Source organism: Orycteropus afer, unplaced genomic scaffold (genome assembly GCF_000298275.1).
Source record: "Orycteropus afer afer isolate SDZICR_OR568_19922 unplaced genomic scaffold, OryAfe1.0 scaffold00504, whole genome shotgun sequence".
Classification (NCBI taxonomy): domain Eukaryota; kingdom Metazoa; phylum Chordata; class Mammalia; order Tubulidentata; family Orycteropodidae; genus Orycteropus; species Orycteropus afer.
In genome coordinates, this window is record NW_006922091.1 from 812603 (window position 1) to 830023 (window position 17421).

Here is a 17421-nt window from a genome sequence, read left to right on the forward strand (position 1 = left end):
TATACCAAACATAACAGGTTGTAGATCTTTTCAATTTTTCCTACCCAGTGTTTTATAGTTTCAGTTCTTACATGTATTTTGCTATATGTGGGGTAAAGAATTTAGCTTTACTCAAAATACAGTGGCCTTTGTTCTTGATTCCTGAGAAATAATCCTTGGACTAATTGGGATACCTTTGTCTTAGGCTTCCAGGCCACACCTGAAGATTTGTGCTGGCAAGCGGGGGTTGGTCAGACAGGAAAAGACTCAACTTGGAATACCAATATCAAGTGGCCTCAGAGGGCATGATTTATCTTGTCATGCAGGACTGGCCAATAAAAGCCAGTAACATGAAGGCTTGGAGAGCTCTCTGTTCAGCTAAAGGAGGATAGTGTGCCTTCTTTAAAACATGAAAGTTCCACCTTGGGGACCTTCCTGGACCTCACCAATGCATCTCTTCCTATGACAATCCTGATCTGTGTAATTTTGCTATGATACATATATAATCATAAGACCGTACTCTGAGTTTTGTGAGTTGTTCCAGCAAATTATCAAACGTGAAGGAAAAGAGGAGCCAGCAGGTGAAAATGGGAGGGTTATGTGACTCTCAAAGTTTTGGCTGGCATCTGCTTATTTGTCCTTTTAACTTGTGAGATCTGCTTTACCTCTGATTGGCTAGGGTCAGAGAGAGACTGTACCATGTGGCCAGCTAGGGTCAGAAATTATTGAGAGGTGGCAAGGTGGGACGTGGATCGATCTCCACCTCTGGGGGATTGGATTCATGCTGATTATCATCCACAAAGTTATCCATGAACTTTATTCCTAAATATTCCATTTTATGCCTTCATAATTGAATTGTTTTAAATTTTATTTTCTAATTGTCTTTGCTGCTATATTGTATATGTTCTAATTGTTCCTTGCTTGTATTGACCTTATATCCTGACACATTGCTAAATTTATTTATTAGTTCTGTTAGCATTTAGTATCTTCCTCAGGATTATCTGCAGATATGATCCTGTCATCAGAAATAAAAACATTTGTATACCTTTCCTTCCAATATTTATGCCTTTTACTTCTTCTTGACTTGTTACACTGGCTAAGACCTCCAGTAAAATGTTGATTAAATATGGTGAGAGTGTTTAGTTTTTAATAGGAATCAAAATATTGACTAAAACACAGCATAATAGGTTGGATATATGATACAACCTATTTGTTTACTTGTACATTGAAAAAATATGGAGTGCTTTCTTTCATCATCTGATTAAATCTTTTAAATTCCCTCTGTTTTTCCTAACTTTAGGTAATTGACCTGGGATCTGGTAAAGGCTACCTAAGCTCCTTTTTGTCCTTGAAGTATGGTTTAAAAGTTTACGGAATTGATTCCTCAGATGTCAGTACTCATGGAGCTGAAAAGAGAAATAGGAAATTGAAGAAACACTGGAGAGTTTATCACACTCGATCAAGGTTAGATGTCAGTGGACTGGCATTAAAAATGGCAAAAGAAAGGAAAGTGAAAGACAAAATTCAACATAAAGCAGATGCTGAAGAAAAGTGTAACAACCGTATGATAAATCCAGAAGAGATGGCTCCCTCAGGTTTCCTGCCAGGTTTTTCAGACACTGTGATTTCTAATATCCCACAACAAATAGAAAACCAACATGGCCAGCCACAGCAAGAAGAAAATTGGTGTTTTGAAAATGTCTTTCCTTTTATAGACATTTTGCCTATTAATGCTGTAGAACCTACTTCTTCATCCCAAATATCCAGCAGAGAAATTTCTGAAGCCAGTAAAGAAAGAAGAAAAAAAACATCACAGTCAAATGAATCAAGTATATATTCACCTTTAACCTCTTTTATCACTGCTGATTCAGAACTGTGTGACATTATTGAAGATCTGGAGGTGATTTCACTTTTAAATTCCTAACTTGGGTTTATAAAAATACTTTAAGACATAGAATTAAACTTTAATAATAGCTTATATAACCTAAAACTCAACCCAAACTCACTGCCATCATGTTGATTCCGACTCCTAATGATCCCCTTGGGTTTCTGAGGCAGTAAATCTTTACGGAAGTAGATTGCCCCATCTTCCTTCCATGGAGTGGCTAGTGAGTTTGAACCACTAACCTTCTGGTTAGCAGTCAAATGCTTTAGGTGCCACACCACCAGAGCTCCATACATAACCTACATATCTTAATTAATCATATTAATCTAAAAGACCAAGAAAATAAAATCATAATCAGGCTTTCATGATTCCCACAGCTGTCAAAACCTGACAAGAGCACATTCCAGAATACAGTATCTGCCACTCATTTCAGGCTCATATATCAAAGAGAAGTACTAGCACAAAAACTAGTAAGTAAGTTAAGTTCTTGTCATGCAACGTCGGTATGTTAAAATTCCAACTCAGGAAAACTCTTAAATTTAAATTGGACATAAAGAGGTATCTAAGGCAAAATTGTATTTAATGTTTGCTTTGGTAACTTGGTAGCCAAGAAAATATGTGATTTCCTTGCATAAAAAGAATAACTTCTAAGTATTATTTAAGATTTGTACTTTTTCTGAATTATAAATATGTCAGATTCTGTCATTGAGAGAACAATATATCTTAAAGACAAAATTTTATGTTTAAACAATATTATAGAAGAAGGTTGTAGACATCATTTGGTGTAACTCACTTTCTGAACAAACAAGAAAGCCTTATAATAGTATATTCTTGTTAAATTTTTCACAGAGTCTTCCTCACAGAGAGGAACAAATGAAAGATACCAGAATTCTTTATACACACAAATTCTCCTTTGGTCACTGACCAATGTTAGGCCATTTTTAGAATGGGAAATTTTTCTTTTTTTTTCCTAGACATTTTTTGGATTTCACTGGTGTATGGAAACTGATTAATTCTCATAAATTGTTTTTCTTACATATGAAAACAATAGCTAGGTTTACCTTAATGTTCTAAGCTTGAATAACCCCAATTACTTTTTTTAAAAAAAAGTTCTTCCAAAAATATAAATTTTTAGTGCTTTTGTTGTATTTTCAAGTTTCTAAAAATCTTGTTAGAAGTATATGATCAAAACTGTCTGCAAACTCTTATAAGAGTCCACCATTATTTAAAAAAAGAATTTAAGATATAGTACAACAGTACTTTTGGGCCCTAATGAATCAACAATTTTTTAACCAAAATTAAACAACACCTCCTGTCACTCTTGCACATGTACAATACTTTTACTATTAGAATAATAATATTAGGTAATAATAATACTAGAATAATAATGATGCTTGCATGTTTTTACCTCCTACTTTGCCACTTAGTCCCTGGGTAGGACAAATGGTTAAGGGGCCAGCTACTAACCGAGTGATTGAACCCACTTAGAGGACCTTAGGAAGAAAGGCCTAGGATCTACTTTCTAAAGGTCATAGCCGTGAAAACCCTATGGAGCAAAGTTCTACTGTGCGACACGTGGGGGTCCCTGTGAGTTGGAATTGACTTGATGGAAACTGGTTTGATTTTGGCTTACTCTGCTAATGTTATTAACTAGTCCGATATGATGGGTCAGAAGGAAGACTGGGCAATCTACTTCCCTAGTGATACTGCCTTGGAAACCCAAGGAGATGTCACTGTGAGTCGGATCTGACTCGATGGCAGTGAGTTTGGTTTGGTTTTGATATGATAGAGCTCTGGTGGCATAGTGCCTAAGGCATTTCACTGTTAACCGGAAGGCTGGCAGTTCAAACCCACCAACCACTCCTCGGAAGGAAGATTGGGCGATCTACTTCTGTAGTGATACTGCCTCTGAAGCCCAAGAAGGGGTCGCTATGCATCAAATCGAACTTGACCACCGTGAGTTGGTTTGGTTTTGATTTTAGTCTGATGTGCTCAATGGCTGTGATTAAATGGTTTGTGTGATCTTTAGGGAGAGATAAGCTAAGTTTAAAGGAAGATTTATTACTTTGTAAATAAAACCTACCCAAACTCTTATCATCAAGAAAAGCAAAATGGTTGCACAACTATAAAAAGAAATTTTTTTGAGGAAAATGGCAGTTGAAACCCTCTCAGTGTTCTGTTATATTGAAGCCTTTTTATAAGTACAGTTCTTTTCTTTAGCAAGGTTGGACTTTAGCTGTGTTACATTAGGATTAAAAGGGCTGACATTAAATTTTGCTAAATTTAATATTTAAATGAAACAGTTCTATTTTTCTCTGAATATAGCTATAAAACATACTTGAATTACAAGATAATGCTTCCATTATTTTGAATTTATAATGTATAATAGTAATAATAAGAGGATAGAAAACATTTACTGCATTTTATCATGTGTCAGACATTGTACTAAGTCATTTGCTAGTATTATTTAAGCTTTGCAACAACCTATTGAAATGAGATAATATTATTTTAGAGATAAGGAAATAAAGGCACTGAAAAGTGAAAATAAACATGTCTAAATCACACAAGTAGCTAATTGGAATTTAAACTTAAACCCAGGCTGTCAGTTTCTGAAGACAGTGCTCTTAAAAACTTATGCAGTAAGTTCAGTAATAATGAATTCTTTATCATCTCTTAAGAAAACAAATATATCTTTGTTTTATTTATACCTCTAGAGTAATTTTACTTTGTATTATAAAGGAGTTCATCTATTTGATGAATAATACTTTAGATAGCACTTTGAGATTTGGTTACCATAGATATAATTTAAAGTGATAACAATGGCAAAATATTTTTTTAACATGAGAGAATATGGTTTAGTTAACAAAAACACTGATTCAAAATCAATACAGTTATGTGCTGAGCACAGATATTACACTAATAATATGACCTTTGGACTATCTGAACTTAATATTGTTGAATATAGAGAGTGTTACACTAGAAATATTCTAAAATCTTTTTAGTTCAAAATTATAAAAGTCTATGATGCTAATAGGCCATAGATTTCCAGTATAAAACTTTATTTTTGCTGTTTTTAAACTAAATTTCTGAGTCATTAAAGACTGAAAATTATTACACCTACTCCTCACTTACTATCTCATTATACATTTCACATTTATGACAATAATAATAAATTTACTATCTGACTATTTGGCACATTAATGACAAATATCTGACAGTGACAAACACCGAGGTGCTGGGTGAGATTAACATTAACTGTGATGACTGAGGTTGTGTGTCCACTTGGGTGGATCATGATTCTTGGTGCTTTGCCAGTTACGTAATGATATAATCTGGCAGTTATATAATGGTGCAATTGGGCTGTTAATGTATTGATGTAATTTAGCATTTCTTTTCTTTTTGTTGTTGTTAGATGCCTTCTAGTTGGTTCTTACTCATAGCAACCCCCTGCATAACAGAACAAAACACTGCCAGGTCTGGTGTCATTCTCTCAGTCATTGCTATGTTGGAATACATTGTTTCAGCTACTTTGTCAATCCATGTCTTCAAGGTTCATCTTCTTTTTCCTTGACCTTCTGCTTTAGTAAGCACGACGTCATTCTCCAAGAACTAGTCCCTCTTGATAACATATCCAAAGTAAGCAAGGCACTATGTTCACTTCCAAGGAACATTCTGCCTGTATTTCTTCCAAGACACATTTGTTCATTCTTTTGGTAGTCCATGGTACATTCAATATTCTTCACCAACACAGTTATACCAAAGCATCAATTCTTCTGTGTTTCTTATTCAATTTCCAACATTTTTTTTTCTTTTTATTGTGATTTGGGTGAAAGTTTACAAAGCAAATTCATCTTCCATACACAGCAGTTCACATACACTTCTTTGTCTCATGATGTTGACGACAGATTACCACAATGCAACAGCTCCCCTCCTATTTCTTCCCCATAGTTACCTCTTCCCTATGTTCTTCCCTCTATGTACTCCTGCCCTGAGCTATGTCCTTGTGCATACACAGCCCTTCTACTCTCCCATGCTTGTTCTCTCCAAAGAGTGTATCTACCTAGTGTAAATGTTCACCTCATATGCCTGTCTTCTGTTTGGCTGAAATCCACAGGAGTGGGTTCAATTCCAGACCTGAATGGCAGCTAGGGGCCAAAGTCTCAATGGTTCCATCAGGCTCTATCAGACCAGCAAAACTGTTCCCTCTTTTTTTTTTCCCCCCAAATGAGTTTTGTTCCACATTATTCTCCCACTCTATCCAGTATCTCCTACATAGATCCCCCTCCGAGTGGTTGACAATGGTAGAGGGGACAATCTAGTTCTTCTGGTCTCTTAGTCATACACACTAAGGGTGGCATGGTGTACCAGTCGCTTGGACTAAGTGTTTCCATGGATCTTTGGTTTTCTTCATTCTTCTTTGCTCTGGATGAGGAGAGATTCATCATTGCATCTAGATGGCTGCTTGCAAGCTTTTAAGATCCCAGTTGCTACTCACCAAAGTAGGAGGTAGAACAATGTTTCGTGTAGTGTGTTATGCCAATTGAGCTTGATATACCCTGTGACTATGGTCCTGAGCCCACAGGTTCAACTACTCGGTCCCTCTGGGTAGCTGGCTGTGGCCAAGAAGTGACTACAACCTTGTCCCTTGTCAGCTCTGCTATGCACCTGGGAATTCTTGCAGAACATATCAATACACTTGTAGAAACATTGTCTGCCAACCCTATACATAGTCTTGGGCACACTCCCTCCTGCATAGATAATAGTTCAGCCTGTCCACCCATCTATCCACCCGTATATCCATGTTTGCCTTCACTGACAGTGCAGTACTATATGTGCAAAAGGGTTCATCTTGTCTGTACCTCCCATGTACTCCTCTATGCCTTCCTCTTCCTCAGTGCCACCATGTTTATCACTCACTTTTGGTACATTGCCCTTCTCTTCACCCAAATCAATACTTGTCTCTACCTATCTAACATTTTCCAACTTTTGCATGCATATGAGAAAATTAAAAATGCCATGACTTGGGTCAGATGCACCTATCCTTATAGTGACATCTTTGCTTCATGGCACTTTAAAGAGGCCTTTCAAAGCAGATTTGCCCAACGCAATGCATTGTTTTATTTCTTGACTGGCACTTCCATAGTTGTTGATTGTAGACCCGAGTAAAATGGAATCTTGACACCGTCAATCTTTACTCCACTTTTCTGGATGTAACATAATTGGTCCAATTGTGAAGATTATTTTCCTTATGTTGAGGTGTAATCCATACTGAAGGCTATAGTCTTTGGTCATCAGTAAATGATTCAAGTCCTGTTTGCTTTCAGTAAACAAGGTAGTGTCATCTTCATATCCAGGCTGTTAATGAGTCTCCCTCCAATCCTGATGTTGTGTTCTTTATATAGTCCAGCTTTTCTGCATACAGATTGAATAAGTATAGTGAAAGGATACAACCCTGAGACACACCTTTCCTAATTTTAAACCATACGATATCCCCTCTTCTGTTGGAACAACTTCCTCTGGAATTCCCATTCTTCACAATGTTAGCCATAATTTGTTGTGGTCTACACAGTTGAATACCTTTGCATAGTCAATAAAGCACAGGTAAACATCTTTCTGGTATTCTTTGCTTTCAGCCAAGAACCATCTGACACCAGCAATGATATCCCTCATTCCAAGTCCTCTTCTGAATCCAGCCTGAACTTCTAGAAGTTCCCTGTCAATATACTTCTGTAACCATTTTTGAATTATCTTCAGAAAAATTTTATTTGTATGTGATGTTAATGATATTGTTCAATAATTTCTGTATTCTATTGGATCACCTTTTTTGAAATGGACATGAATATGGATCTGTTACAGTTTGTTGGCCAGGTAGCTGTCTCCCAAATTTCTTGGCATAGATGAATGAGTGCTTTGAGCATTGCTTATGTTTATTGAAACATCTCAGTTGGTATTCTTCCAATTCCTGGAGCTTTGTTCTTTGCCAGTGTTGTGGTTACCTAGTGCCTCTCTGACAGGAATATACCACAAATGGGATGCCTTGAACAAACAGGAGTTTTTTCTCTTACAGTTCGGGAGGCTAGACGTCTAAGTTCTAAGTGCCAGGCTCTAGGGGATGTGTGAAAGCCCCTTGACCTTGGGCTTCAGCTCTACCTCTTGTTCCTGGCCCACTGAAGCTAGAGGCATTTCTTCACTCAGGCAGCTACTGGCTTCTGAGGCTGACAAGCCCAAGGTCAACAAATAAAATGGCACAGTCTGATGTTAGCAAACCACAAGGCAGGCCATTAATTCAAGTCCATTGAAAGTCCCAAAGTCGGCAAAGCATGGCAGGCTGCTGAACAATAACATGGCTACATGGAGGGTTCAAGCATGCCGTGAGCTACAGACTATTCCCAAAGCTGTTTCTTATATATGGGAAGCAGAACACATTCCTAACGCAGCTGCTTGTGGTAGGTGCCACCATGGAGTTGATTGCCAGTCTCATCATGGGGAATAACTACCACCAGCTGCTCAGCCACTCAACCAGGCCCAGCCAAGTTGACACACAAACTTAACCATCACAGCCAGTGTCTTCAGGGCAGCTTGAATTTGCTACTTCAGTATGTTGGTTCTTGATCATATGCTATTTCTTTTTTTTGAAAATTTTGTTGTGATTTGGGTGAAAGTTTACAGAGCAAATTCATCTCCCATGCAGCAGTTCACATACTTTGTCTCTTGACATTGACTGTAATCTCCCACAATGCAACACTCCCCTCCCACTTCCTCTTTATAGTTACTACCTCTTCCCTGTGTCTTTCCCTCCCATGCCCCCTGAGCTCTCTCCCTGTGCATACACAGCCCTTCTATTCTCCCATGATTGATCTCTCCAAGGAGTGTATCTATCTAATGTAAATGTTCAGCTCATATGCCTGTCTTTTGTTTGGCTGGAAGCCACAGGAGTGGGTTCAATTCCAGACCTGAAGGGCAGCTGAGGCCATAGTCTCAGTGGTTCCATCAGGCTTTATCAGACCAGCAAACCTGGTCCCTTTTTTGAAAAACTTTTTTATGATTTTGAGTTTTGTTCCACATTGCTCTCTCACTCTACCCAGGATCTCCTACATAGATTCCCCCTCTGAGTGGTTGACAGTGGTAGCCAGGCACCTTCTAGTTCTTCTGGTCTCATAGTCATAAAGGGTGAGAATTGCATGGTGTACCAGTCGCTTGGACTAATTGTTTCCATGTGTCTTTGGTTTTCTTCATTCTTCTTTGCTCTGGATGAGGAGAGACTCATTGTTGCATCTAGATGGCCTCTTGCAAGCAATCATATACTATTTCTTGAAATGGTTTTACATTGACCAATTCGTTTTTGTATAATTACTTCGTGTATTCCTTCCACCTTCCTCTGATGTTTCCTGTGTCATATAATACCTTGCTCATAGACTCTTTCAATATTGTGACTCAAAGCTGGATAGTTTTCTTCTGTTTTTTCAAACTGAAAAATGCCAACCATGTTCTTCTCTTTTGTTTTTTTAACTCCAGGTCTTTGAATATTTCATCATACTACTTTATATTGTCTTCTCAAGCTGACCTTTGACATCTTCTATTGAACTCTTGTACTTAATCATTTCATTTACTTTAGCTACTTTAGGTTCAAGAGCAAGTTTCAAAGTCTCTTCTGACAGCCATTTTGGCTTTTATTTCTTTCCTGTCTTTCTAATAACTTTTTGTTTTCTTAATGTATGATGTCCTTGGTTTCATTCCACAACTCATCTGGTCTTCAGTTATTAGTGTTCAATGTATCAAGTCTATTCTTGAGATGCTTTTTAAGTTCATGCGGGATATACTCAAGGTTGTATTTTGGCACTTGTGGATTTATTTTAATTTTCCTCAGCTTCAACTTGAGGTTGCATATGAGCAATTAATGGTCTAATCCACAGTTGGCCCCTGGCCTTGTTCTGACTGATGATATTGAGTTTCTCCCTTGTCTGTTTCCACAGGTATAGTCTATTTGATTCCTCTGTATTCCATCTGGTGAGGAACATGTATATAGTCACCATTAATGTTGTAAAATGTTATTTCCAATGAATAAGTCGTTAGTTTTGCATAATTCTATGATGTGATCTTTGGTTTCATTTTCATCATCACAGCCATATTTTCCAACTACTGATCTTCGTTTCCAACTTTCACATTCCAATCACTAGTAATTATCAGTGCATCTTGATTGCATGTTTGATCAATGTAAAACTGCACATGTTGATGAAAATCTTCAGTATCATCATCTTTGGTATTTGTGGTTGTTGCATAAATTTGAATAGTAGTAGTATTAACTGATCTTTCTAGTAGGTGTATGGATGTTATCCTATCATCAACAGGGTTGTACTTAAGGATGGGTCTTGAAATGTTCTTTTTGATGATGAATGCAATGCCATTCCTCTTTAATTTTTCTTTCTTATCATAGTAGAACATATGTTTGTCCAATTCAGAATGGTTAATACCAGTAATTTTTATGTGTTTCATTTCATTTTTGACAACTTCCACCTTTCCTAAATTTGTACATATTACATTCCATATTTGGATTATCAAGGGATGTTTGCAGCTGTTTTTTTCTCATTTTGAGTTTTGCTGCATCAGCAAATGAAGGTCCTGAAAGCTTAACTCCATCAACTCTACTTTAAGGTAGGAGCTTTTCCCTAGTTGTATTTTGAAGCCTCCCAGCCTAAGGGACTCATCTTCTGGCAGTGTCTCGGTCAGTGTTCTGCTACTATCCATAAGGTTTTCACTGGACAGTTTTCTGCATAGTACACCACCAGGTCTTTCTTCCCAGTCTGCCTTACTCTGAAAGCTCCACTGAAATTTGTCCACCATGCATAATCTTCTTGGTATTTGGAATATTGGTGACATAGTATCCACATCACAGCAATGTACAAGCCGCCGTAGTATATAACAAACTCACAGATGAGTGGTCACTGGCAGTTATAAAATGATGTGATTTTGCATTTATGTAATGTGTAGTCATCCTCCATTTTATGATCTGATATGGTTATCTTCACTTTTTTTGCATAACACCAATTTTCACATAACGACCAGATCTTTGGAACCTAATCATGTTGATAAGTAAGGAGTGGATGTATATTAAATTCAACTGATAATTGGTATATTGAACAAAACTCATGAGTGCATGCATATGAACCCACTGTGTGTGTGTCTATATACATCTATATTAGGCTTTGGATGCTTAGAAAAAGCATTTCATATAATATTTTTTGCATAAAATTGGGACAAAAGTTTGATATTGGATTCAGTGTTAGCATATTTGATGCAGTGAATGAACTAAGTAAACTTTTTATGTTAGAGTAGAGATGCTAACTTAGCACCATTTTTTTTTTTAATAACAGTGCTTTTTAGGTTTTGAATTATATTGAATATAAAGGGCAATCTGTGAAGAAGTGAAATCAATAAAATATTTGACAAGTGTGCTCAAATGTACTGAAAATGTATCTCAAACCACAGGTTGTTCTAATAATATTGGCTACATTTGATTAGTCCAAGATTTACTTTGGCTGATCATTAAGCAAATATTAGTTGTAAAGAAATCAGAATATTCAAATGGTTAAATAACCAAAGCCACGGGAAAAAACCCAACTATGTCACTAGTAATAGGAGATCATGGTCATTTTGCATATAAAGGAAATAATTTCTTATTATGAAAATAAAGCAATATTTTCTAGGGAGAATTTGGTAATTATAAAAAGTCACACATAGTGTAATGATGGTTTCAAATCATCATCTGAATTGTTTTTTAACCCTTATTTTTAATTACCACTATTTATTTTTTCTTCTCTTCTTTAAAGGATTGTTTGATGGTGGGCCTACATACTTGTGGTGATCTTGCTCCAAATACTCTGCGAATATTTGCTTCCAAGTATGAAATCAAGGGAGTATGCAGTGTGGGTTGTTGCTACCACCTCTTATCTGAAGAGTTTGAAAATCAGCATATAGGTACAAAGCTGCCCATGTCTCATAATCTTTTCAGTATTTGAGCATAATGGGTGCTTCTTTGTCTGTCTTTTTATTTGGCTATTATTGTCATTTTGAATTAACATTTAAGATACCATCTGATTTTCTTGTAATTTTAATGTTACAGTATTATTGAAATTAATGCACTGTCACTTTATGTATTTTATTAGTCTTCAGTCATAAAATGGCAAAATCAATGCTGAATACTATGAATATATTTCAGAATTTTACATGGTACATCCTTCATGGATTCTTTAAAAGCATGCATAAATGTTTACTGAGATGGTAGAGCTAAATTGTTTTGTCTTGAATATAGAGTTGCAGAGTTTGCTTTCATTTGCACAGCTTTCTATTTTATTTCTGAAGGAATATTGATACTTCTCAAAAAAAGTTCCTTAGTGTATTTTGTAGAGCCAGAATAACAAGGATTTTTAAAAACTCCCAAACTATGTAATTGCATTTAAACAGAAGTGGGCTGCATGGACTTAGCAGGTGTCCCCGGAGCAAAGTATAGAGTAGCTTAGCTGGGCTTGGCTCACCGTACAGCCCTTCATCCAGAGTGGCTCCTGAATATTTCTAAAGTTTGTCCATTTTATACCTTATACCTCCCCATAAGATGCAGTTTCATAACTGCTAGTTTGGAGGAGATGGCTCTCTATTCTATTAGTATTAGAAGTTTTATGTTAATTTAATGATGGCTTTATCATTGTCCAATATCTTTTGCTAATAATTCTCAGGTCAGAAAGATAAGTGAATGTGAATGATATTTTTTGTTCTTTTCCTCAGTGATTAAAACCTGGTTGAATATGAAATTTTGATTATTTTTCATGTAGTCATGCCCAACAAGACTACTGAAATGAAATTGGGTGGAACAGAAACCATCCTTAAAAATGGCACAGGTTATTGTGAAACAGAATTAATTGAATTAGAGTTATTTTATGTCAGAATATGAAAAGTATCCTTTAGGAATAGTGAGCAAAAGAAAAATGTGAACTATAGAGAGCAACAGGGAAAAGAAAGAAAGCAAATTGACAAAAAGTAAACAATAGGTAAAACCAGAGTAACAATATATGAATGCATATCATGGCATTATTTCCAACTTTTCTCTGAGTACAAAAATTTCAATGTGAAAATTCGGAAAAGTAAATAGAAGAAATTATTTATACAAGACTACATACCCAAATATTTACATTATTTTACAATGCTCTTCTGCATCTTCCTAAAATAAATGAAATGAAAGTTTTAATATTAGCACAGATTTGTTGTTGTTAGGTGGGTAGTGTTGAGTCAGTTCTGACTTATACCAACCCTGTGTGTAAAGAATGAAACATTGCCCAGTTCTGTGCCATCCTCACTATTATTACTATGTTTAAGCTCATTGTGGCAGCTACTGTGTTAGTCTCTCCTTGAAGACTTGACTTTACCAAACATGACGTCCTCCTCTAGGGACTGATCCCTTCTGATAACATGTCCAAAGTACATGAGATAAAGTCTCGCATCCTTGCTTCAAAGGAACATTCTGTCTGTACTTCTTCTGAGACAGATTTGTTTGTTCTTCTGGTACATACAAATGTTCTTCACCAACACTGTAATTCTAATGTATCAATTCTTCTTTGGTCTTATTCATTGTTCAGCTTTTACATACATACAAGGTAATTGAAAATACCAAAGCTTGGGTCAGGTGCACCTTTGTCCTCAAAGTGACATCTTTGCTTTTTAACGCTTAGAAGAGGCCTTTTGTGGCACATTTGCCCCATCCATTATGTCATTTGATTTCTTTACTGCTCCTTCCATGGTTATTGATTGTGGATACTAATAAAGTAAAATCCCTTACAACTTTAATCTTTTCTCTGTTTGTCATAAGAGATGTATTATTTGTCCAATTGTGAGAATTTTTGTTTACTTTATGTTAAGGTATCATCCATACCAAAGGCTGTAATCTGTGATCATCAGTAAGTGCTTCAAGTCCTCTTTATTTTCGGCAAGCAAAGTTTGATCTGCATATTGCAAGCTGTGCGTGAGTCTTCCTCCAATCCTGCTGCTGTGTTCTTCTTCATATAGTCCAGTTTCTCAGACTATTTGCTTACCATAGAGATTGGATAAGTATGGGGAAAGAAAGCAACCTGAGGCACCACACATTTCCTGATTTTAAACCATACAGCATCCCCTTGTTCGTTTTGTACAGCTGCCTCTTGTTCTCTGTATAGGTCCTGAATGAGCACAAGTAGGTGTTTTAAAATTCCCATTCTTTGCTGTGTTTCCCATAATTTGTTATGATCCACATAGTTGCATCACATTTTTACAGTTTTTAAAATACTGAATGCATTGTATTTTCCTGTTCAGCAGTAGCATAAGATTCTATAGAGGGAAAGGTTGGGCTTTAGGGTGGATTATTTGATGTCTTACTTCAAGGGCTTCCTGTTCTACAGCTACAATGAAATACAGGTTCTTTAATAATTGACTCCATTTATGGGCAGACTTAGAAAGTTGTGTCTTTATGTTCAGAGATACTGCCTGCACTTCAGGACTTTTAATTTTAGCTGCTTGATTCCTTCTTTAATTTCATCATCATAACCTCTAAGAATACCTTCCTCTTCCCTTCCGTCTTTAAGTAGTACTTTCTTAGGCCTGTCATCTCTGATTCTGCTGAACCATAGCAGCCATTGCTTTGTATGTTCATGTCTCAGATCTTGTTGTGGTATTTGCCCACCAAGGAAGTATATAGTATTCTCTGTAATACCTTATATCCACAATCTTCGCTAAAGTCTCTGGAGCAGCCCCCAGGGCTGATTTGGGATACTGCTAGTTTGGGATGGTTTTTTTTTTTTTTCGCTTACATTTAAATCTAAGTTTGTAGTGTACGTGTGGATATTTGCTTAATTTTCACTCTATTTATTTATTTATTTTTCCTTTCTTACTCTCCCCCCCCCCTTTTTTTTAACCTTTCCTTTCATCGAAGTTAATATGGCTCTACCCTCTAAATAGTTATTTACTCTTCCTCTCCTGTCCACCCCTGGTAGCCATCAAAAAATATTTCCTTTTTTTCGGATACCCTTTTTTTGACTTTTTACAGTAGTGGTCCCATATAATATTTGTCTGGTTGACCAGTTTCACTCAGCATAATAGTCTCTAAGTTCATCCGTGCTATGAGAAGTTTCACAGATTCATCATTGTTCTTTAATGTTGCATGGCATTCCAATGTGTGTATGCACCATTGTTTGTTGATTCATTCCTCTGTTGATGGTCATTTAGGTTGTTTCCAACTTTTTGCTATTGTGAATACTGCTGCAGTGAATATGGGAGTACATATATCTATTTGTGTCACTTTTTTTTTTAAATTTTTACAGTGATCTGAGTGAAAGTTTACTCAGCAAATTCATTTTCTATACAGCAGTTCACACACACTTTGTTTCATGACATTGACTGGAGTCTCCCACGGTGCAACAGCTCTCTTCCCCCTTCCTCTCCTTAGCCACCTCTTCCCTTTGTCCTTCCCTCCCATGCATTCCTGCCCCCCCGAGCTGTCTCCCTGTGGATACACAGCCCTTCTATTCTCCCATGATTGATCTCTCCAATGAGTGTATCTACCCAATGTAAATGTTCAGCTCATATGCCTGTCTCTTCTTTGACTGGAAGCCACAGGAGTAGGTTCAATTCCAGACCTGAAGGGCAGCTAGGGGCCATAGTCTCAGGAGGTCCACCAGCTCTATCAGGACAGCTAACCTGGTCCCCCCCTTTTTTTTTTTTTTTATTTTTTTATGATTTTGAGTTTTGGTCCACATTGTTCTCCCACTCTATCCATGATTTCCTACTTAGATCCTCCTCCAAGTAGGTGACAGTGGTAGCCAGGCACCATCTAGTTCTTCTGGTCTCAGTCATATAGAGACTAATTGTTTTTATGCGTCTTTGGTTTTCTTCATTCTTCTTTGCTCTGGATGGCTACTTACAAGCTTTTAAGATCCCAGTTGCTACTTGCCAAAGTAGGATGTGGAACAGTGTTTTTGTGTAGTATGTTATGCCAATTGAGCTTGATGTCCCCAGGCCCATGGTTCTATGCTCGCAGGTCCAACTACTTGTTCCCTCTGAGTAGCTGGCTATGGCCAAGAAGTGACTGCAACCCTGTCCGTTGTCAACTCTACTATATACTTGGAAATTCTTACAGAATATACAAATACACTTGTAGAAACGTTGTCTGCCAACCCTAACATGGTCATTGGCACACTCCCCACTGCATAGACATATTAGGCTAAACCTAATAGTTCAGCCTGTTGACCCATCTGTCCCCCCATACATCAATGTTTGCCATCACTGACAATGCAGTATTCTGTGTGCAGAAGGGTTCATCTTTGTTGTCTGTACTTCCCATGCCTCTCTATATCTTCTTCTTCTTCATTGCCACCATGTTGATCAGTCATATTTGGTAGATTGCCCTTCCCTCCACCCAAATCAATACTTGTCTCTACCAATCTACCAGTGTTCCCTTCCCTCCCCTCTATTCCTGGGAATCAAAAAAAGAAAATTTCCTTCCATATATAAACCTTTCCTTGACTTTTTACAATAATGGATTAATATAATATTTGTCCTTCTGTGATTGACTGAGTTCACTCAGCGTAATGAACTCCAAGTTCATCCATGTTATGTGGTGTTTTTCAGATTCTACATTATTCTTTAGGGTTGCATAGTATTCCATTGTGTGTGTGTACCATAGTTTGGTTATCCATTCTTCTGTTGAAAGGCACCTAGGTTGTTTCCATCTTTTTGCTATTGTAAATAGTGCTGTAGTGACCGTGGATGTGTATATATCTGTTCTTGTGCTTGTTCTCATTTCTTTAGAATATATACCTAGTAATGGAATTGCTGGGGCAAATGGTATTTCTAATTTCAGCTTTTTGTGGAATTGCCATACTGCTTTCCACACTGATTGTATCATTTTACAGTCCCACCAGCAGTGTATGAGAGTCCTGATTTCTCTACATTCTTGGCAGCATTTGTTATTTTCTGTCTTGTAGAACTTTGCTACTAGTGCTGGGTCAAGATAGTATCTCGTTGTTTTGATTTGGATCTTTTTGATGGCTAATGATTGTTCACATTTCCTCCTGTGTTTGATGACCACTTGAATATCTGAAGTGTCTATTCATGTCTTCTTCCCATTTTTAAATTTGATTATTTGTTGTTGAGGTATTGGAATTTTGTATAAATTTTAGAGGTAAGTCCGTTGCCAGATGTGTCATTGCCAAATATTTTTTTCCCAATCTGTAGGTTCTCTTTTGACTCTTTTGAAGAAGCTTTTGGAAACACATAAAAATTTAATTTTTAGAAGGTCCCATTCATCTAGTTTATGTTCTGCTGTTTGTGCATTTCTATGCTTGCTATTTTATTTATGCAAAATATTAGGGCTCCTAAATTTGCCCCTGGGAGCTCTGGTAGCATAGTGGCTAAGACACTTGGACACTTGCCTGCTAACCAGACAGCTGGCGGTTCAAACCCACCAGCCACTCCTCGGAAGGAAGGTTGGGCAATCCTACTTCAGTAGTGATACTGCCTCAGAAACCCAAGGAGGGGTC

General features: G+C 37.0%; 1 protein-coding gene across 1 annotated transcript in view; it reads left to right on the plus strand.

Annotated features, from left to right (window-relative positions):
- The window catches only part of METTL25 (methyltransferase like 25), a 233140-nt gene that overhangs the window by 82643 nt on the left and 133076 nt on the right, over nucleotides 1–17421 (plus strand). The window contains exons 5-6 of the mRNA XM_042782908.1: nucleotides 1280–1879; nucleotides 11692–11839. Of these exons, the coding sequence (XP_042638842.1) occupies nucleotides 1280–1879; nucleotides 11692–11839 (748 nt within the window). The remainder of the gene's footprint in view (nucleotides 1–1279; nucleotides 1880–11691; nucleotides 11840–17421) is intronic.